This window comes from Cherax quadricarinatus, chromosome 76 (assembly GCF_038502225.1).
Source record: "Cherax quadricarinatus isolate ZL_2023a chromosome 76, ASM3850222v1, whole genome shotgun sequence".
NCBI classification, from domain to species: domain Eukaryota; kingdom Metazoa; phylum Arthropoda; class Malacostraca; order Decapoda; family Parastacidae; genus Cherax; species Cherax quadricarinatus.
This window is the reverse complement of record NC_091367.1, coordinates 12,198,828-12,222,247: the sequence shown is the minus strand read 5'-3', so window position 1 is coordinate 12,222,247 and position 23,420 is coordinate 12,198,828. Positions and strand designations below refer to the sequence as shown.

General features: G+C 39.4%; 1 protein-coding gene across 3 annotated transcripts in view; it reads left to right on the top strand.

Moving 5' to 3' along the window:
- Positions 1 to 23,420, top strand: part of LOC128703689 (apoptosis-inducing factor 3) — an 81,212-nt gene that overhangs the window by 4,006 nt on the left and 53,786 nt on the right. Inside the window, exons 2-4 of one of the 3 annotated variants that reach the window (XM_070101293.1) lie at positions 5,616 to 5,706; positions 9,049 to 9,142; positions 16,063 to 16,235. In XM_070101293.1, coding sequence (XP_069957394.1) covers positions 16,064 to 16,235 — 172 coding nt within the window. In that variant the 5' untranslated portion in view covers positions 5,616 to 5,706; positions 9,049 to 9,142; position 16,063. Of the gene's footprint in view, positions 1 to 4,511; positions 4,905 to 5,615; positions 5,707 to 9,048; positions 9,143 to 16,062; positions 16,236 to 23,420 lie in introns of those variants that run through there. The other 2 variants (XM_070101291.1, XM_070101292.1) reach the window with 2 other exon arrangements.

Genomic DNA, 23,420 nt, shown 5'->3' with positions numbered 1-23,420 from the left:
GAGAGAGAGAATGAGAGAGAGAGAGAGAATGAGAGAGAGAGAATGAGAGAGAGAGAATGAGAGAGGGAGAATGAGAGAGAGAGGGAGAATGAGAGAGAGAGGGAGAATGAGAGAGAGAGGGAGAATGAGAGAGAGAGGGAGAATGAGAGAGAGAGGGAGAATGAGAGAGAGAGGGAGAATGAGAGAGAGAGAGAATGAGAGAGAGAGGGAGAATGAGAGAGAGAGGGAGAATGAGAGAGAGAGAGAATGAGAGAGAGAGAGAATGAGAGAGAGAGAGAATGAGAGAGAGAAAGAATGAGAGAGAGAGAGAATGAGAGAGAGAGAGAATGAGAGAGAGAGGGAGAATGAGAGAGAGAGGGAGAATGAGAGAGAGAGGGAGAATGAGAGAGAGAGGGAGAATGAGAGAGAGAGGGAGAATGAGAGAGAGAGGGAGAATGAGAGAGAGAGGGAGAATGAGAGAGAGAGGGAGAATGAGAGAGAGAGGGAGAATGAGAGAGAGAGGGAGAATGAGAGAGAGAGGGAGAATGAGAGAGAGAGAGGGAGAATGAGAGAGAGAGAGAGAATGAGAGAGAGAGAGAATGAGAGAATGAGAGAGAGAGAGAATGAGAGAGAGAGAGAGAATGAGAGAGAGAGAGAATGAGAGAATATGAATATGAAGGTAGGAAAATGAGGGATGAGAGAGAAGGAAAGGTTCAACAAGTAATTTTTCACCTTTTTTTCAGTGCTGCACAGTATAAATATAAATACAAATAATCTTATTAAGCTCAAATCTAATCATGCCTCTTTATTAGTTGGATGTACATACTGTAATTAAAATACTATACTTGGCATTTCATTTGATTCACCATTTTTCTAGACTTTTTTTAAGTGTTCAATTTTTATCTATTTATTGCTTTCAAGCTGAACAGATGACCAGAGTTTATAAATTACAGTACTATATATATATACAAAGTCTTTTATTTGTTTTTACTGCAGATAGTGACAAAAAATATATAATACTTTCTAATTTAAATTACACGATTCACATTAAGTGCAAAACTCGTGTGGATCATTCAGTACAGATTCGCTTTGTAGACTTCATCCTGTAGGGTCACAGACGCTCCTTCTCTTGTCAACCAGTCTCCCTACAATCCTCGTTGGGGAGGGGAACCTCTACCACCTCCACGATGTCTCATCGTGTGAGGATTAAACCTAAGACTGATGTCATCAGTGACACCACGAAGCTTGAACTTGCGTTCTTTCTCAACACCTGTCTGCAAGCCAAGTTCTCGAACATTACTTCTCTGAAAGAAGCTTTCATCATGTTTTTTGATGATGAAGCTGACAAAGTACTGTACTTACACTTACTACAATGAAGATTTTAGACGACCGTGGCTTTACCATCTCCACCTCGCCTTACATGCTAGCTAAACGGTCTGTGTTCGTGAAACACCTTGATAGGCTACTCACGAACATGTCTACTGAGGACATTGTCATCACTTGAAGAACTCAACACCTGGGCCAAGATTGACTCCGTTGTGAAGATCCCCAACACTTCCTTGATGCTCAAGATCACGTTTCTGGATGTCACCATAGCGACAAGAGCACTGTCTGATGGCCTGGCCATCTACAACTTCATCGACCTTTGACAAATTGAATCGGAATGCTTCAGCCAAATAACACGTTGTTGGACATGCTACTCCTACAATCATTCAACTACCAACTGCCATGTGAAGAACAAGACAATCTGTTCCATCTGTGGGTCCGAAGGTCATGACTTTCGTTCCTACACCTCTACTGCTGCTCCCACCTGCATCAACTGTAAGAGTGACCACCATACTCTTGCAGCCAGATGTCCTGTTTGTAAGGAGATCCTTTCAAAGAAACTAAAGGAAGACCTTAAGACGACTACAGGGAACTTTCTTACTTATGCTGCTATAGCTAAGCTGCAGTCGACCACCACAAAGATTCTACAAGCCACTCAGCAGCCTCCACCACCCACCGCCTCTCCTCTACCAGACGATATCTCAACAAAATTTTACTACTGCATGATGTATGCACACATGCAAAATTTTTCAAACCCCAGGTTCTTTCCACACATCTATGAATGAAATTCTTGCTCTCAACAATATGCCATCATTCAACTTCCTAGCTAGTCCTTCAGCTGATATTTTGAAGATACAGTGGAACCTCTACTTACGAGTGCATCCACGTGTGAGTTTTTCCAGATACGAGCAGTTGCTCGGTCGATTTCTTGCATCCAGACGCACGCAAAATTTCCAGATGCGAGCGGACCTCAAGGGAGGTGAGGGGCTCTTGCTCTAGATCTAAGGAATTTGACCTCAGTTGTTTGTTGGACTATCTTATTGAAACTTGGGCAATGTATCATGAAAAGATGCTTCTTAATGTACACCAAAATGAAAGAAATTGGACCATAAATAACAGAGTTCACTTCTCAGCCACTATCCTTCCTTTAGCGGTATATTTTTGTATTGTTTTTATGGTTGTATTCTCATTTTTATGGTCTCATTTGATAGAATGGAAGATATACTATAGAAATAGATATGATTTTGATTGGTTTCACGATGAAAAGTACCTTGAAATTGAGCTCAAAGTAGTAGAAATGTTTGATTCTTTGGTGATGTTCAAGAGTAAACGAATATCGTCATCCAAAACCTGTCCGAGTGGCACTGCTCCTCGACCTTCACATATTGGAAAACTCTTCAGCATGCTAGCAAAAGTGGGAGCAGACATCATGAGGTAACAGTGGCAGACAACGTGAAAGCAGCAGTGGCAGACAATGTGAAAAGCAGCAGTGGCAGACAACGTGAAAGCAGCAGTGGCAGACAACGTGAAAGCAGCAGTGGCAGACAACGTGAAAGCAGCAGTGGCAGACAACGTGAAAGCAGCAGTGGCAGACAACGTGAAAGCAGCAGTGGCAGACAACGTGAAAGCAGCAGTGGCAGACAACGTGAAAGCAGCAGTGGCAGACAACATGAAAGCAGCAGTGGCAGACAACATGAAAGCAGCAGTGGCAGACAACGTGAAAGCAGCAGTGGCAGACAACATGGAGCAGCAGTGGCAGACATCATGAAGCAGCAGTGGCAAACCTCATGAAGCAACAGTGGCAGACAACGTGAAGCAGCAGTGGCAGACAACATGGAGCAGCAGTGGCAGACCTTGTACCTTGAAAACCACCTTGTTGTACCCTGGTAACAACAATGGCAGTTGTCACCACCACTAGCCACATACTTAATGTCATGTATTTTATTCATTCTTGTGTATATATCATGTTTCTGTTATTAATATTGTTTATTATGTTATCTTAGATGAATTCTGATAGATAAATAAGCCGTAGAGTTGAAGTAGTTTGTCGTGCCTGGAATTCCACAGGAACGGATTAATTCCATTTCAATTAATTTAAATGAGGAAAATTGACTTGGCAAATGAGCAAATCCAGATGCGAGCAAGGTCATGGAATGGATTAAACTCGTAAGTAGAGGTTCCACTGTGATTCTGAAAATCGTCAGCATCGAGGCACCAGACGACTTGCAAGATAGGTTATCTGCAGATGCCACCTGCTCTACTTTGAAATCCATCAATGAGAGACGACCACCTCCTCAAGCCACAACCACTCCCAGGAAGCAATCAGAGCCCTCTCTGCCCGTTGTGCCTCCACCAACCCCCACCAATGAGAAATTGTCTCAGCTGCCTGCCGCCACCTCTGCCAAGAACAAATCACTGTCCTCGCCTTCCAACATCACTGCCATGGTCAAATCAGTGACTTCACCTGCCTCTGCCTTGACTGGAATCACTCTGTTCACCTCTCGACAGTTCCTGAACGTACTGATTGCCTGGGAACTCGCCCGCTTTCTCGACGATGGGACTAAGTTCACCTGTACTGCTGCACACGTTACCACCATTGCCAAAATAATCCATGTCCCGTTTAGACTAAGCCATCTCCCAAGATCAAAGTTCATCTCTCTCCACTGGGTTAATAATTTAACAAGCCTCCCACCACTCATTCACTGTACAGATTGTCCTGACTGCTGACTTCTTGAACTTTCCTGACTCTTTTGCTGCCGCCTTTGCCATCCCCTCCTTAGGAGCCGAGTACCGACATCCTCCACCCTTCTCCATCCAAGCCTGCAATACATTTGTACCGCTTGCACCAAAGTGGTTGGGCCACTTGCCTTTCTTCCTTTCTTCTCCTCCCTTCCCTTCTTTTCCATCCTTACCCATCCCCATCTTACAGCAGCTCTGGTCGTATTCGTCGTCGTCATTCAGTGCAAGACATGTTGGAGGCTAGATTCTCCATCTGCTGAGTGCAAGAGACATACTTTGTACAGTGGTACCTCGGGATACGAACTTAATTCATTCCAGAAGGCTGTTTGAGTGCCAATACCGAATGAATTTTTTCCCATAAAGAATAATGTAAATCAGATTAATCCATTTCAGACTCCCAAAAATGCACATACAAAAGCACTTACATACATACACTTACATAATTGTTCGAGTTTTGAGCAGGTCGTATCCTGAGGTACCATTGTACAGTGGTACCTCGAATTTCAGCCTTAATTCGTTTCAGAGGGCTGTTCGAGTGCAGTTATTGAACGAATCTGTTCCCATAAGGAATAATGCAAATTAGATTAGTCCATTTCAGACCCCCAAAAATACACTTACAAAAATACACTTGCATCGTTGTTTGAGTTGGGAGCTGTTCGAAATTCGAGGTACCACTCTATTTGTATTTGCCTAGTTGGTCAGTAATATTTTTAAAAATCCTTATACACAAGTGTTAAAATTTTATGGAAAACCATAGTATGCAATTGATATGATTTATTTTTTCCAGAGCATTTTATGTCTTGACAAATCATATACAGTGGACCCCCGCTTAACGATCACTTCCCAATGCGACCAATTATGTAAGTGTATTTATGTAAGTGCGTTTGTACGTGTATGTTTGGGGGTCTGAAATGGACTAATCTACTTCACAATATTCCTTATGGGAACAAATTCGGTCAGTACTGGCACCTGGACATACTTCTGGAATGAAAAAATATCGTTAACCGGGGGTTCACTGTACATGTATTATTGTTACATAACATTCAGTTAAAGCTTAATATAACTGGCAGATTTAAGGAAAATGAAGTACTATACAGCCTCTCCTCACATAACGACATTCTTGTTTGCTGACTACCCAGACTTATGACGAGCTCTCTGACCAGTATGCATATCAAAATTATGTATATTAGAGCTGACTTCCTCTGTTATGTTTATTACAATATAGAGTACACTACTGTATAAATATTTAAAATATACTAAAAATGTTATAAATGGTGCAAAGGTGACATTAAAACTGTCAAAGATGGTTGACACAAACCTACTACCATTATAGTATGCTCCTTGCTTAGAGACGAATTCGTTTACCAACATGGTCTGAGGAATGATACTCCATTGCTAGGTGAGGAGAGGCTGTATTAGTTTTTTTTTGTTTTTTTTAACCATGCCTGATTGTCTCCTTGTGAACTGAATGTTTGCAGCAGTTGAATAAATTCTTATGTTTCATTACTAAATAATCTTTTATTGCATATTGATTTTTCTTTTATAGTCTCAAAATGTTCTCTTTTCAACAGACACCAGGATAAGCAGTCAGAGCAAAGCCAGCATAGCCGAGGATATGATAGAAGCAGTTGTCTGTCGGGCAGATGAGTTGCCGGAGGAGGGGTAAGTCTCTTAGTAGTACGTATTTTATATTTAGCTCATTTGGATTCTTGTCAGCATCAGTGACTAAGGAATTGATTTTAATTTATAATAAGAAATTTCTAATATACTGAATTGATTAACATGTAGTTGGAGAATTGTCTGACCTTCTGGCGATGTTCATTAACCCTTTGACTGTTTTAGTTGTATATATACGTCTTACGAGCCAGTGTTTCAGACATATTAATACGCATAAATTCTAGTGGATTCAGATCAAGCAGGAGAAAGCTGGTAGGCCCACATGTGAGAGAATGGGTCTGTGTGGTCAGTGTGCACCACATAAAAAACTCCTGCAGCACACAGTGCATAATGAGAAAATAAAAATGACCATTTCTTACAGTATTTATCGTTGTATTCTCGTTTTCATGGTCTGAGGTGATAAAATGGAAAACATATTACAGAAATAGAGATGATTTTGATTAGTTTCACGATGAAAATGACCTTGAAATTAAGCTCAAAGTAGCGGAAATGTTCGATTTTTACCAACGTTCAAGAGTAAGCAAATCACACCACACGTCCAATACACGTCAACTGGGGAGTCTAATATTCTTTCACTAGTGCACTGATATTATTTATACCATTTTTACAATATCAGTAAATTTTGTATTTTTTTGTATGAATAAAAAATCAAAATAGAAAGCAGTAGTAATATAAGAGGGGCCTAGAGACGTGACTAATGAACAGAGGATATGTTATTTTAGTGCCAAGAATGTCTACATTGTTTATTCTGGACCCTATTTTGAAATTGGCATCTTTTTTAATTTGCATGAAATTGGCCAAATTTAAAATTTCTGACCACTTTATTGGGTAGTTCAAATTGGTAAATGGGTAAATGGTCAATTGGAACAATGGAATTGGCCAAAAACAGGGCTCAAAGTCGGTGAAATCGCTGATGCGTATATGTCGCCGAGACCACTAACTTCACGGGAGTGTAATTCCGTGAGTTTTCAACCAAATTTCATACTTTTGGTATCATTACCATCGGGAAAAGATTCTCTATCATTTCATAAGAAAAAATAATTTTTTTTGTTTTTTTTTCCAAAAATTTTGCAACATAGAATGACAGTTTCAGAAAGAGGCTTGCAACAGTCAAAGGGTTAATGTTAGGGCACATAACTTCCTAACAGCAGTTGTGGCTATTGCATTAAAAGCATAAATTTCTGGCCTGTTTAGCATCATGAACAGCCAGTCGATCTCAAGTCAAGGGGACAACCATTGCAGGAGAGGACGTATTTGATATTTATTATTTTCCCATTCATTTGTTTCCTATTTCCATTGTGATATTTATCTTCTTGATTTTTTTACTTTGTACTAATATTCATGTAGTTTCTCACTAACAAATCCTACTGAAGTCTCGCTCATCATCAAAACACTAAAGACCAAGACAGGTGACCTAAGTAACTTACCACCTCTCATGTATAAAAAAGCTTCTTATGTGTTGTCACCAATTATTGTAGCTGTTTAACAAATCCATTGAATCTTCCACCTTCCCATCCATACTCAAGACAGCAAGGGTCACCCCAATTCTCAAAGGAGGTGATCCAACTGAGCTGAACAATTATAGGCCTATATCAAACTTGTCCTTATTATCCAAAATCTTCGAAAAATTAATTCACAAACTAGTCTACTCCTATGTAGTATCCCAAAACATACTCGACCCATGTCAATTTTAATTCGGACCATAAAAAAGTACTAATGATGCAATTATACATAGTATGTTTGAGCTAATATATTTGGCACTCGAAAAAATTAATTTTCCTTGGGACTTTTCATAGACTTACGAAAAGCTTTTGATACAGCTGACCATGACCTATGGCACCAAAAATTTGAACATTATGGGGTCAGAGGACACACTCTCGATTACCTAAAAATCTTATTTTAGCAATAGAACTCAATATGTATACACAAATGGAGCTAACTCTACTACACAACCAGTTCTTGTTGGAATCTCTCAGAGGAGTGTCCTTGGCCCACTTCTTTCTCATTTACATTAACCCTTTGACTGTCGCAAGCCCCTTTCTGAAACTGTCATACTATGTCGCAAAAGTTTTGTAAAAAAAAATTTTTTTTCTTATGAAATGATAGAGAATCTTTTCCCAATGGTAATGACACCAAAAGTACGAAATTTGGTCAAAAACTCGCGGAATTACGCTCCCGCGAAGTTAGTGGTCTCAACAACATATACGCATCAGCAATTTCGCTGACATTGGGCCCTGTTTTTGGCCAATTCCATTGTTCCAGTTGACCAAACTCATAGCTACTTCTTTAGAACTCCATTTTTTCTATCAGTTGAGTACAAGAAAATGCCCATTTACCGATATGAACTACCCAATAAAGTGGTCAGAAATTGGCAATTTGGCCAATTTCACGCAAATTAAAAAAAATGCCAATTTCAAAATAGGGTCCAGAATAAACAATGTAGACATTCTTGGCACTGAAATAACATATCCTCTGTTCATTAGTCACGTCTCTAGGCCCCTCTTATATTACTATTGCTTTCTATATTGATTTTTTATTCATACAAAAAAATGAAAAATTTACTGATATGCAGACTAATGCATTATTGTGAAAATGATATAAATAATATCAGTGCACTAGTGAAAGAATATTAGACTCCTCAGTTGACGTGTATTGGACGTGTGGTGTAATTTGCTTACTCCTGAACGTTGGTAAAAATCAAGCATTTCCGCTACTTTGAGCTCAATTTCAAGGTCGTTTTCATCATGAAAGTAATGAAAATCATCTCTATTTCTATAATATGTTTTCCATTTTATCACCTGAGACCATGAAAATGGGAATACAACGATAAATACTGTACGAAAATACACCTCAAAGTCGGCATTTTAATCCAAAAAAAGTCAGTTTTTTTTTCTCATTACGCACTGCGTGCTGCAGGATTTTTTTTATGTGGTGCACACTGACCACACAGACACATTCTCTCACATGTGGGCCTACCAGCTTTCTCCTGCTTGATTTGAAGCCACTAGAATTTACGCGTATAAATATGTCAGAAACAGTGGCATGTAAGACGTATATATACGACGTAAACAGTCAGAGGGTTAATGACCTCCCAACTGCATCTAAACTTCTCAAACCCATTTTATTTGCAGATGACACTAATGTCTTCTCTCACCCAAACCCAACCATACTAACAGACACTGTAAATTCTGAACTACTAAATATATCTACTTGGATAACCACCAACAAACTTACTGTCAATATAGACAAAACCTATTTTATGCTATTTGGAAACAGAGCTACAAATGTACAGCTAAACATACAGATAAATGGTTTACCCATTTCTAGATACACCAAGAGTGGATTTCTAGGTCTCCACCTAGACTGCAATCTCAAATTCCAGACCCACATACAGCAAATTTCCAAGAAAGTCTTCAAAACAGTAGGTATCCTCTCAGAGATACTGTACTATGTACCCCAATCAGCTCTTCTTGCACTATACCACTCTCTTATCTACCCTTACCTCACCTATGGTATTTGTGAATGGGGCTCAACCACAGCAAATCACCTAAACCTTTAATAACCCAACAAAAAGCTGCAGTGTGATTGATTACGAACTCCTGTAATAGACAGCATACTTCTCTGCTTTTCGAGAGTCTTAACTTAATATACAAAACATCCACACTTATTATTGTGCCTACTACATATACAGAACACTACACTCAAATATAAACTTTCCTCTCAAACTTCTACTTGATAACTACAACAGAACACACAACCTTAATACAAGACTCAAATTACTCTTCGATATCCCTCGTGTCCATCTCTCCCTGTGCAGAAATGCTATGCACGTAAAGGGCCCAAAGATCTGGAATTCATTACCAGAACACGCTAAAGGATTCCTGCCTCCTGATTCCTCTCATCACCCAAAATTAACCAGACAAACTGTACTTAATACCTACCAGTTACTCAAAAGCTACACAAAATAGTACTAATGATTTCTCAATTTTAATATAGATGATTGTGCTGAAGATTGCTCAACCATGTACCCATTACTTCAAAATTACAATGTTCAGATTTCATTGTTTTGAATACTAAATTGTAATAATTCATTTTGTAAATTGTTTAAATTGTTCTGTTGTAATACTTCAAAAATTATAATGTTCAAATTTCATCGTTTTAAATATTCACTTCTTATATTTCATATTGTAAATTGCTTAAATTGTTCTATTGTAATATGTACTGTAATTTTTATAAAATAATTCAAACCTGCAATTATTCTCTACTAAACTTCTCTATTAGACTTATTAAAAATTGAACATTTCCGCTACTTTGAGCCCAATTTCAAGGTCGTTTTCAGTGAGTACAAGAGAACCGAGTATTATCTATTAATACTCAGTTCTCTTGTACTCACTGTAACTCATTTAATGACCATTTAATCTATTATAGCCTTATTAATATTAAGTTAATTTTAATTTGTCTGAAATGCTCTGCATACAAAGGGCTTTTGGCATGTACACTCAACTATTATATTCCTTTGTACAACCATGTAGCATGTCAAAATAAATTTATTATTATTATTATTATTATATGCTAAGTCATGTAAATTAAAAACATTAATGGGATCAAGACTGAGCTTTGTGGTAGTTCATTGCAGTGCTATATGACCCCAGTGCTAGGTTTTGATTATAATAATAATGTGGTAGTCCATTATTGTTACTATTTGATGAGAATTTTCCTCAACTGTTTGTATTATATATTTTGAAATATAATGTTTCTCATCTAATTAAATACTGTAATATACCTGTAATTCATCTTACCCTTTATAGGTTTTAATTAGCATTTGTTGGAGATCATTATCAAAAGTTTTTGGGAATAAGTAAGTGCAAAATTCCCATCCATTTTCTTCAAATATAATTTGTTATATACTTTTCTACTTGTGATCATTGCGAAAAAAAAAGTTTGCTAGGAAGTCATTTGTTAAGATTTAAATTGCTTATTAATATTTGTATATCAGAGATTGCTTTATTAAAGTAATTTTTAGACAATGTACCCCTACACTGTGCTTGATTGTTCACTTATTGAGAGTTAGAGATAGTATAATAACTTACATGATAAGAACATAAGAACATAAGAACATAAGAACGAAGGAACACTGCAGAAGGCCTACTGGCCCATGCGAGGCAGGTCCAAGTCTCCTACCGGCTTAAGCCAATGCACCCAACCTAGTCAGGTCAGGTCACATTGACTTAAGGGAGGAACACGGCAACCGACCTGGTAGCACAAGCTATCAGGTCTAACTCACACCCACCCACATCCACTCATGTATTTATCCAACCTATTTTTAAAGCTACACAACGTTCTGGCCTCTATAACGGTACTTGGGAGTTTGTTCCACTCATCCACAACTCTATTACCAAACCAGTACTTACCTATATCCTTCCTGAATCTGAATTTTTCCAACTTAAAACCATTGCTGCGAGTCCTGTCTAGGCTAGATATTTTCAGCACACTATTTACATCCCCTTTATTTATTCCTGTCTTCCATTTATACACCTCAATCATATCCCCCCTAATTCTACGTCTTTCTAGAGAGTGCAGATTCAGGGCCCTTAGTCTATCCTCATAGGGAAGGTTTCTGATACATGGGATCAACTTTGTCATCCTCCTTTGTACATTTTCCAGAGAATTTATATCCATTCTGTAATAAGGTGACCAAAACTGTGCAGCATAATCTAAATGAGGCCTAACCAAGGATGTATAGAGTTGAAGAACAACCTGAGGACTCCTATTATTTATGCTTCTTGATATGAAGCCAAGGATTCTATTAGCTTTATTGCGAACACTTATGCACTGTTGTCTTGGTTTCAGATTACTGCTAACCAGAACTCCTAAATCTTTTTCGCAATCCGTAATATTAAGATCTACATTATTTAGTTTATATGTGGCATGGTTATTGTCCTGTCCAACATTTAGAACTTTGCATTTGTCTATATTAAACTGCATCTGCCACTTCTCCGACCACTGCATCAGTCTATTCAAATCTTCCTGGAGTGCTCGAATGTCCTCGTCAGAATGAATTCGACGGCCTATTTTGGTGTCATCGGCAAACTTGCCGATGTCGCTCTTTATGCCCTCATCTATGTCGTTTATGTAGATTGTGAACAGCAGGGGGCCCAACACTGACCCCTGTGGAACACCGCTCGTGACACTTCCCCACTCTGATTTCTCCCCATTTATGCAAACTCTCTGCTGCCTATTTGTCAACCATGCCTCTATCCAGGAAAAAATTTCTCCTCCTATTCCATGTGCTTTAATTTTCCTCAATAGTCTCTGATGTGGGACCCTGTCAAAAGCCTTACTGAAGTCCATATACACAATATCATATTCATTACCATGATCTACCTCCTCAAATACCTTAGTGAAAAAAGTTAATAAATTCGTAAGGCAGGAACGCCCCTTTGTAAAACCATGCTGAGATTCGTTGATTAATTTATGCTTTTCAAGGTGGCTACGAACTGCCTCGGCAATTATTGATTCCATAAATTTTCCCACTATGGAGGTTAGGCTTATTGGTCTATAGTTCGAAGCTAAGGACCTGTCACCTGTTTTGAAAATAGGTATCACATTTGCCATTTTCCACTTATCTGGCACCATGCCAGTTTGTAGTGATATGTTGAAAAGATTAGCCAAAGGTGTGCTAAGCTCCTCTTTACATTCCTTTAGAACCCTTGCATACAGTTCATCAGGGCCTGGGGATTTGTTAGGTTTTAATTTATCTATTTGCCTAAGGACCATGTCACTTGTGACCCTAATAGTGCACAGTTTATTATCGTCCTGTTCTACATAATTTATCATTACTGGAATATCGCTGGTATCCTCCTGTGTAAAAACTGAGAGGAAGTATGTGTTAAAAATTCTACACATTTCCTTATCACTGTCAGTGAGCTGACCCGAGGAACTTTTGAGTGGGCCTATCTTGTCCCTGATCTTACTTCTGTATACCTGAAAGAATCCTTTTGGGTTAGTCTTCGATTCTCTTGCAACTTTAACCTCATAATCTCTTTTTGCTTTTCTAATTCCCTTTTTTATTTCTCTCTTTAACTGAATATATCGATTTCTCAATTGCCCCTCTCCTCTTTTGATTAGCCTATATATGCCTCTCTTTTGACCAATCAGATATTTTAATCTATTGTTCATCCATTTAGGATCATTTTTGTTTGATCTGATTTCCCTATTTGGAACATAATTTGACTGAGCAGCTAGAACTATGCCCTGGAAAGCATCATATCGGCAACCATCACCACCTACCTGACCCTTAGTCAGGTCATTCCAGTTCAGCCCACCTAAGTAATTTTTCAGTCCTATGAAATCAGCCAAGCGAAAGTCAGGGACGGAGACTTGATTGCCATTATTAGGGGAATTCCATGATATATTAAAACTGAGTGATTTGTGATCACTTTCCCCAAGCTCATCATTAACCTCAAGATTATTAATTAGTGTTTCCCTACTGGCAAGAACCAAGTCAAGGAGGTTATTTCCCCTAGTTGGCTCTGTCACAAACTGTTTTAAAAAACAATCCTGGATCGTATCAAGAAAGTCACCTGACTCTAAATTTCCTGTCAAATTGCTCCAGTCAATCTGTCTATAGTTGAAATCTCCCATTAGCACAACATTTTCGTATGTAGATGCCTTACGAATTTCGTCCCATAGAAGTTTACTGCACTCCCTATCAAGATTTGGGGCCCTGTAAATCACACCCAAAATTAGTTTTTCTCGGCCCTCGAGAAGCTGTAACCAAACAGATTCAGTGGCTGACGCTTCTAATTTAATATCTTGTCTAACACAACAATTTAAATTGTCTCTGACATACATCGCTACTCCACCACCTTTCCTGTTGACCCTGTCAGTGTGGAATAATTTATAGCCTTGTATGTGACATTCAGAGGGCATCTCTCTATCTTTCAGATTGAGCCAGGTCTCTGTTATAGCAATAATATCTATGTTTCCTGCACTTGCAATTAATCTTAGCTCATCTATCTTATTTCTTACACTCCTGCTATTAGTATAGTAAACCTTAAGGGAGCTAGTCCCTTGCTGCCCTCTGCTGTCCCCCTTTGTTTGCTGACCTGATCTATTGTCTTTATTTATAACTTCATGCTGAATGCCTTTTATACATTTACTGTTTCCAACCCAAGTGTTGCAACCTGCTTGTTTCCCACACACACCCATACCTCTATCTTCCATCAGTTTAAAATCATAGGCATTTCATCAATGGCCTTCTCAATCGAGTCTGCAAGTGCTACCACCCCAGCCCCAGAGAGATGTACCCCATCCCTTGCATACATATCATGTTTGCCATAAAAGTTGTTCCAGTTGTCAATGAATGGGATTGCAAGTTCCTTGCAGTATCTGTCTAGCCAGCAATTTACACCAATTGCCCTAGACAACCATTCATTTCCTACTCCCCTTCTAGGCAAGATGCTACATATGATTGGGATCCCTCCCTTAGACTTAATGAAATCTATAGCTGACCTGTACTTATCTAGCAGCTCTTCTCTCCTACCCTTCCCAATATCATTTCCACCAGCACTGAGACAGATAATGGGCTTGCTCCCATTACCTGACATGATATTATCCAGCCTGTTGACAATGTCTCCAACACCAGCTCCAGGGAAGCACACTCTATCTCTCATCTTCTTATTCCTATTACAAAAAGCACGGTCAATGTATCTTACCTGAGAGTCACCAACCACAAGAATGCGCTTACCTCCATTAGCAGGGGCAGTTGTACCCTTACCTTCACTGGCCACTGAAGTACATTCATCCTGAAGAACAGAGAAGCGATTTCCTACCTTCAGATCTTCACTCTTAACTTTCCTTACTCTGATGCGCCTTCCATTACTGTGAACTACTCGCCACTTGTAGCAGGTGCTGGGCTGCACCTCACTGCTGGTACCCGTTGCTGCCTCCCCAACTACAGCCTCCTCACAGCGAGAGAGAGACTGCACCTCGCTGCTAGAAGCCTCATTCCCCACAACTCCGGCCACCTCACACTCTCTCCCAGACCCATTGAGGTGGACCTTCAGCCTCCTAATCTCCTCCTGGAGAAGCAAGACCTCCTCCTTCAACTCTCCAACCTCATTTTTTAAAACACTGCAGAAGCAAGCCATGCTTTGTAACCGTCCACACTAATCCCCAAAGCAGCTCAGGGTCTGTGACCTCACGTGACGACTGACCACTGAGTACCTGATATACCAAGGCATCTTATAAGTGAAAATTAGGAAACAGACATTTTAAGCAAATGTACTAAATTTGCTTGCAATAGATGAAACATAAATTTTAAATATACATATATCTATATAATTGTATTGATAACGTTACCTATGGAGATAAAGAAAGGAGTGTATCAAAGTATAGTGGTATCAATGCTTATATAGGTATGAAGCTTGGGTTGTAAATACTGCAACAAGGAGGTAGTTGGAGGCAGTGGAGATGTCCTGTCTAAGGGCAATGTGTGGTATAAATATTATGCAAAAAATTCGGAGTGTGGTAATTAGGAGGTGTGGAGTTAATAAAAGTATTAGTCAGAGGGCTGAAGAGAGGTTGAGGTGGTTTGGACATTTAGAGAGAATGGATCAAAGTAGAATGACATAGAGAGTGTAAATCTGTATGAGAAGGAAGGGAGGGTAGGGGTCATCCTTGAAAAGGTTGGAAGGAGGGGGTAAAGGAGGCTTTGTGGGTGAGGGGTTTGGACTTCCAGCAAGCATGTGTGAGCGTGTTAGTGAATGGAGACAAATTGTTTTTGGGACTGACGAGCTGTTTGAGTGTGAGCAGGGTGATAGTATTTAGTGAAGGGATTCAGGGAAACTGGTTAATGGGAAATGGGAAGTACAATGCCTGCACTTTAAAGGAAGGGTTTGGGATATTGGCAGTTTGGAGGGATATGGTATATATGTATCTTTATATATGCTTCTAAACTGTTGTATCTGGGCGCCTCTGCAAAAACAGTGATTGTGTATGAGCGAGGTGAAAGTGTTGAATGATGATGAAAGTATTTTGTTTTTGGGGATTTTCTTTTTTTTTTGGGTCACCCTGTCTCAGTGGGAGACGGCCGACTTGTTGAACAAAAAAAAAACCTTCTGCATAAAATACTAAATTTAAGAACAAAAACTTTCTTTTTAGGTCACCCTGCCTTGTTGGGATATGGCAGTGTTAAAAAAAAAAAAAAAAATTCTAAAGCTTAATTTTTTTTATTATAGCTGAAGCTTTATATTATACTTTTGAATCAGTTGGTACTACTTGCAGTGTGGGTTATTGCATCTGCTTTATTATACAATAAAGGAAAAATTTTTTTTGCAGGATGAAAACATTTGAAGTAGAGGGTGGGAAGGTGCTGGTAGTACATCATAAAGGACAGCTAATGGCACTAGGTACCACATGTTCTCATTATGGAGCTCCTCTAGAGAAGGGATCCGTCTGTGATGGCAAAATTCGGTGTCCATGGCATGGAGCTTGCTTCAGCTTGACCACAGGTGAGTAGGGCATTGGCTCACTAGCTAATTAACCTTTAAACTATGTCCGACATACTAGTATGCAACTGATGAGTGTGCCCGATGTATTAGTACACACAATTTTTCGTACCTTCAGATCTTCCACCTGTCAGTATTTTTGACCTCCTGGAAATAAATGGTATAAAATACCAACACAATGGAAATATAAACACTTGTAGTGTGATCCTTTATTGATAACGTTTCGCCCATGCAGTGGGCTTTATCAAGTCACAGACAGATCTGTTTGTGACTTGATAAAGCCCACTGCGTGGACGAAACATTGTCAATAAAGGATCACATTATACTGCTTAAGTGTTTATATTTCCATTTTTGACCTCATAACTCTTTGGGTCTTATAATAATAATAATAATAATAATATCTTTATTTGCTACAAGTACATGTACGTGGCATACAGGCCTACCTGACATCAATGACATACTACCATAAAATAAATAAATAAAATTTTATTTCTTTGCTAAGGTTACAGTGTGTGTTTACATTTCATAATTTGATTGGTACAAAGAAAGCCACCATCATGCCAAGGCATTTCAGGCAGACTTAACCTAATACTTGGACTACTTAAGTCTAGACAGGTTAAGAGTGGTAAGTACAAATATTCAATAATTTACTCTTGTTATTAATATGAGGTAGTACAGTATATGATAAAAACATTTTTAAATTTGTAGTTAAGTTTGTTTATTCTATTAATATGAGGTAGTACAATTAATAATAAAAACATACATTTTTAAGGGATAATAAAATATTTGGGAGAGTTGCTTTAAATTTGGTTAGAGTTTAGCATATTGTGGCTATGGTTGTTATTGAGAGATGAGATGATTTTTGAGTATAGTCCTAAATTGATTTGTGGGCAGGGGACTTCTTGCTGTTTCAGGCAGAGTTTTGCTGATCTTCGGGCCCTTTATGTGCATTGCATTTTTGCATAGTGTGAGACGGACACGAGATGTCAAAGTGTTTTGTGCCTTGTGTCATGCCTGTGTGTTCTGTTGAAGCTGTCTAGAAGTTTGAGTGGAGGGTTGACATTGGAGTTTAATGTTCTGTATATATATGTAGTAGGCACAGTCGAGAGAATGGATCAAAGTAGAATGACTTGGAAAGCGTATAAATCTATAGGGGAAGGAAGGTGGGGTAGGGATCGTCCTAGAAAAGGTTGGAGGGAGGGGGTAAAGGAGGTTTTGTGGGCGAGGGGCTTGGACTTCCAGCAAGCATCTGTGAGCATGTTAAATAGGAGTGAATGGAGACGAATGGTTTTTGGGACCTGACGAGCTGGAGTGTGAGCAGGGTAATATTTAGTGAAGGGATTCAGGGAAATTACCGTTATAGTGCTTGACTTGATGACCTTGATGACACCAACAACCAACCTCATTGAATATTTAGTGAAGGGATTCGAGGAAATTGGTTATTTTTATATAGCTGGACTTGAGTCCTGGAAATAGGAAGTGCAGTGCCTGCACTTCAAAGGAAGGGTTTGGGATATTGGTAGTTTGCAGGGATATGTTGTGTATCTTTATACGTATATGCTTCTAAACTGTTGTATTCTGGGCACCTCTGCAAAAACATTAATTATGCGTGAGTGAGGTGAAAGTATTGAATGATGAAAGTATTTTCTTTTTGGGGGATTTTTTTTTTTTTTTGGGGGGGGGTCACCCTGCTTCGGTGGGAGATGTCTGACTTGTTAAAAAAAAAAAAAAAAAAAATCAGGGAAACTGGTTGTTTTTATATAGCCGGACTTGAGTACTGGAAATGGGAAGTGCAATGCCTGCACTTTATAGGAGGGAGGTTTGGGATTTTGGCAGTTTGGAGGAGTATGTTATGTATCTTTATACAGTAGACCCCCGGAATAAGTTATACTCGGAATAAGTAACATTTTTTCGTTAAAATGTTGGCTCGGTGAACGTCACTGACCTCGGTATAAGTCATTTGTCCAGAACGTGTCTGCGTGACCTGAGCGGCCCCGACACTCCATGTACAGCTAGTGTGCCATTGTTTACCAGCCAGTGAGGACGATCCCATACATTCATATGATACATTTTGTATTATTCCATTCTTTTTAGTGCTTATAACTGTTAAATAAGCCACCATGGGCCCAAAGAAAGCTTCTAGTGCCAGCCAGCCCTTTCGTAAGGGGCTGAGAGAGAGGAGAGAATGTGCCTTTTTCAGCGATTCTGCAATATGTACAATACTAAAGCAGCAGGAGTTGATAAAGGCTATAGCGCCAGCTAGTGATAAAGTGTAGCATTAACAGTGTAGCAAGTAAGTTAAACGATTAATCAATAGAAAAAGGACAGCACGAAACTGACTCCTCCATTGTTGTTGGAGGTATATGGGGCTACTGACTAACACTGCCGCCTCTGCTGCCGCCTTCACCACCACTGTGTAAGGCTTATTTTTCAGTGGCCCTTATACACCCAACAACAAACAACACACCACCACTCGTGACATTCTTTATGCCATATTTTATTCATTCTAGAGTATATGTCATGTTTCTATGTTATTAATATTGTTTGTCATATTAGATGAATTGTGCTAGATAAATAAGCCATAGAGCTGATATTAGTGTCATATTGAAGGACTATCTTGTCCTATCTCCCAACACAATTCCTAACATATGCTAGAAACAGACCTCTCTGGAACACTTTTTTGAGTGACAGGGGTCCAGTGACTCTCAAGCTGGTCCTAGTGGCATTAAAAAACAAGGAAGGAAAGTAACCCAGGATAAGGACTTGGTACCTGATGCCTTTGTGGAATGGGATTCCCCTTCCAAACAATTGTAAACTCCTCCATCCTCTCCCATCTTCCATACATCACCATGTCTTCAATAAAGATAAGTGTGATGTTATTATTGTTTTATTCTTCATGTATCATTGTTTTCTGTGTAGGTAAATGTATATTTCATGTATAAAACATTTTTTTAAATACTTTTGGGTGCCTGAAACATTAATTGGATTTCCATTATTTCTCGTTGGGAAAATTAATTCGGAATAAGTCAGATTCAGGATAAGCACTATCTCTGAAATGGATTAATTACATAATCTGGGGGTCCACTGTATATGCTTCTAAACTGTTGTATCTAGGTGCCTCTGCAAAGACAGTGATTGTGTGTGAATGAGGTGAAAGTGTTGAATGATAATGAAAGTATTTTCTTTTTGGGTATTTTCTTTCTTTTTGGGTCAACCTGCCCCGGTGGGAAACAGGCGACTTGTTAAAAAAACAAACAAACAAACAAAAATTGTATATTAAGTAAGTTCAAGCGTTTGAAGAGTGGTGGGGTGTGTTGTCTGGCGCTGGAGTTTGTGATTATCCGCACTGCTGCTTTTTGTTGGGTTATTAAAGGTTTAAGGTGATTGGCCATGGTAGATCCCCAAGCACAAATGCCATAGGTGAGGTAATGGAATATAAAGTAAGGAGATCCCTTTGGAGTACAAAGTATCATATCTTGGAAAGGAAACCATACTGTTTTGGAAACTTTCTTAGTTATATGCTGGATGTGGGTCAAGGTGGAGACGTAGAAATTTGCCCTCATTGTGTCTTGTAATGGGTGAACCATTCATCGATATGTTTAACTGGATATTTAATGCTCCGTTTCCAAAACACATGAAGTAGGTAATGTCTATATTGAGAGTAAGTTTGTTGGTCGTCATCCAGTTTGATATTTTATGATGCTCGCTGTTTACAGAGTTACTAAGCATAGCCGGGTTTGGGTAGTGTCCCCTGCGAATAAAACTGGTTTAAGGAGTAGCAATGCATTTGGGAGGTCATTGATGTAAATAAGAAAGAGTAGAGGACCTAGGACACTTCCCTGTGGCACTCCAACAACTACAGGCTGAGTATTGGAGGTCACGCCATTTGTGTATACATACTGGTGTCTACCACTAAGATAAGATTTTAGGTAATGGAGAGAGTGTCCTCTGACCATGTAAAGCTCTAGTTTTAGGTGCAAGATATTGTGGTCTGCTGTATCAAATGCTTTCCATGGGTCTATGAAGAGCCCGAGAGGATATTCATTTTTTCAATTGTTGTATATAGTAATGATTTCAAGCATCTGAATAACTGCATCAATTTTTTTTTTTTTTTTTTTTTTTTTTTTTTTTTTCCTAAACCCAAACTGGGATAAGAGGTAAGAGTATCTTTGTGTAAATCCAATTAATCCATTCCAGACACCCAAAAAGAGAGTTGGAGCAAAGGAAGGGGTAGCAGTAATGTTGAAGGATCAGTTATGGAAGGAGAAAATGGGAATATAGATGTGTAAATTCAAGAATTAAGTGAATTAAAATAAGAGTTGGATGCGAAAAATTGGTCATAATAAGCGTGCATGCACCTGGAGAAGAGAGGAATGTAGAGGAGAGAGAGAGATTTTGGGAGATGTTAAGTGAATGTATAGGAGCCTTTGAACCAAGTGAGAGAGTAATTATGGTAGGGGACCTGAATGCTAAAGTAGGAGAAACTTTTAGAGAGGGTGTGGTAGGTAAGTTTGGGGTGCCAGGTGTAAATGATAATGGGAGCCCTTTGATTGAACTTTGTATAGAAAGGGGTTTAGTTATAGGTAATACATATTTAGGAAAAAGAGGATAAATAAGTATACAAGATATGATATAGGGCGAAATGACAGTAGTTTGTTGGATTATGTATTGGTAAATAAAAGACTGTTGAGTAGACTTCAGGATGTACATGTTTATAGAGGGGCCACAGATATATCAGATCACGTTTTAGTTGTAGCTACACTGAGAGTAAAAGGTAGATGGGATACAAGGAGAATAGAAGCATCAGGGAAGAGAGAGGTGAAGGTTTATAAACTAAAAGAGGAGGCAGTTAGGGTAAGATATAAACAGCTATTGGAGGATAGATGGGCTAATGAGAGCATGGGCAATGGGGTTGAAGAGGTATGGGGTAGGTTTAAAAATGTAGTGTTGGAGTGTTCAGCAGAAGTTTGTGGTTACAGGAAGGTGGGTGCGGGAGGGAAGAGGAGCGATTGGTGGAATGATGATGTAAAGAGAGTAGTAAGGGAGAAAAAGTTAGCATATGAGAAGTTTTTACAAAGTAGAAGTGATGCAAAGAGGGAAGAGTATATGGAGAAAAAGAGAGAGGTTAAGAGAGTGGTGAAGCAATGTAAAAAGAGAGCAAATGAGAGAGTGGGTGAGATGTTATCAACAAATTTTGTTGAAAATAAGAAAAAGTTTTGGAGTGAGATTAACAAGTTAAGGAAGCCTAGAGAACAAATGGATTTGTCAGTTAAAAATAGGAGAGGAGAGTTATTAAATGGAGAGTTAGAGGTATTGGGAAGATGGAGGGAATATTTTGAGGAATTGTTAAATGTTGATGAAGACAGGGAAGCTGTGATTTCGTGTATAGGGCAAGGAGGAATAACATCTTGTAGGAGTGAGGAAGAGCCAGTTGTGAGTGTGGGGGAAGTTCGTGAGGCAGTAGGTAAAATGAAAGGGGGTAAGGCAGCCGGGATTGATGGGATAAAGATAGAAATGTTAAAAGCAGGTGGGGATATAGTTTTGGAGTGGTTGGTGCAATTATTTAATAAATGTATGGAAGAGGGTAAGGTACCTAGGGATTGGCAGAGAGCGTGCATAGTTCCTTTGTATAAAGGCAAAGGGAACAAAAGAGAGTGCAAAAATTATAGGGGGATAAGTTTGTTGAGTGTACCTGGTAAAGTGTATGGTAGTTATTATTGAAAGAATTAAGAGTAAGACGGAGAATAGGATAACAGATGAACAAGGAGGCTTTAGGAAAGGTAGGGGGGGTGTGGACCAGGTGTTTACAGTGAAACACATAAGTGAGCAGTATTTAGATAAGGCTAAAGAGGTCTTTGTAGCATTTATGGATTTGGAAAAGGCGTATGACAGGATGGATAGGGGGGCAATGTGGCAGATGTTGCAGGTGTATGGTGTAGGAGGTAGGTTACTGAAAGTAGTGAAGAGTTTTTACGAGGATAGTGAGGCTCAAGTTAGAGTATGTAGGAAAGAGGGAAATTATTTCCCAGTAAAAGTAGGCCTTAGACAAGGATGTGTGATGTCACCGTGGTTGTTTAATATATTTATAGATGGGGTTGTAAGAGAAGTAAATGCGAGGGTCTTGGCAAGAGGCGTGGAGTTAAAAGATAAAGAATCACACATAAAGTGGGAGTTGTCACAGTTGCTCTTTGCTGATGACACTGTGCTCTTTGGAGATTCTGAAGAGAAGTTGCAGAGATTGGTGGATGAATTTGGTAGGGTATGCAAAAGAAGAAAATTAAAAGTGAATACAGGAAATGTAAGGTTATGAGGATAACAAAAAGATTAGGTGATGAAAGGTTGGATATCAGATTGGTGGGAGAGGGTATGGAGGAGGTGAATGTATTCAGATATTTGGGAGTGGACGTGTCAGCGGATGGGTCTATGAAAGGTGAGGTGAATCATAGAATTGATGAGGGGAAAAGGGTGAGTGGTGCACTTAGGAGTCTGTGGAGACAAAGAACTTTGTAATTGGAGGAAATGAGGGGAATGTATGAGAGTATAGTTTTACCAATGCTCATATATGGGTGTGAAGCCTGGGTGATGAATGTTGCAGCGAGGAGAAGGCTGGAGGCAGTGGAGATGTCATGTCTGAGGGCAATGTGTGTTGTGAATATAATGCAGAGAATTCGTAGTTTGGAAGTTAGGAGGAGGTGCGGGATTACCAAAACTGTTGTCCAGAGGGCTGAGGAAGGGTTGTTGAGGTGGTTCGGACATGTAGAGAGAATGGAGCGAAACAGAATAACTTCAAGAGTGTATCAGTCTGTAGTGGAAGGAAGGCGGGGTAGGGGTCGGCCTAGGAAAGGTTGGAGGGAGGGGGTAAAGGAGGTTTTGTGTGCGAGGGGCTTGGACTTCCAGCAGGCATGAGTGAGCATGTTTGATAGGAGTGAATGGAGACAAATGGTTTTTAATACTTGACGTACTGTTGGAGCGTGAGCAAAGTAACATTTATGAAGGGGTTCAGGGAAACCGGCAGGCCGGACTTGAGTCCTGGAGATGGGAAGTACAGTGCCTGCACTCTGAAGGAGGGGTGTTAATGTTGCAGTTTAAAAACTGTAGTGTAAAGCACCCTTCTGGCAAGACAGTGATGGAGTGAATGATGGTGAAAGTTTTTCTTTTTTGGGCCACCCTGCCTTGGTGGGAATCGGC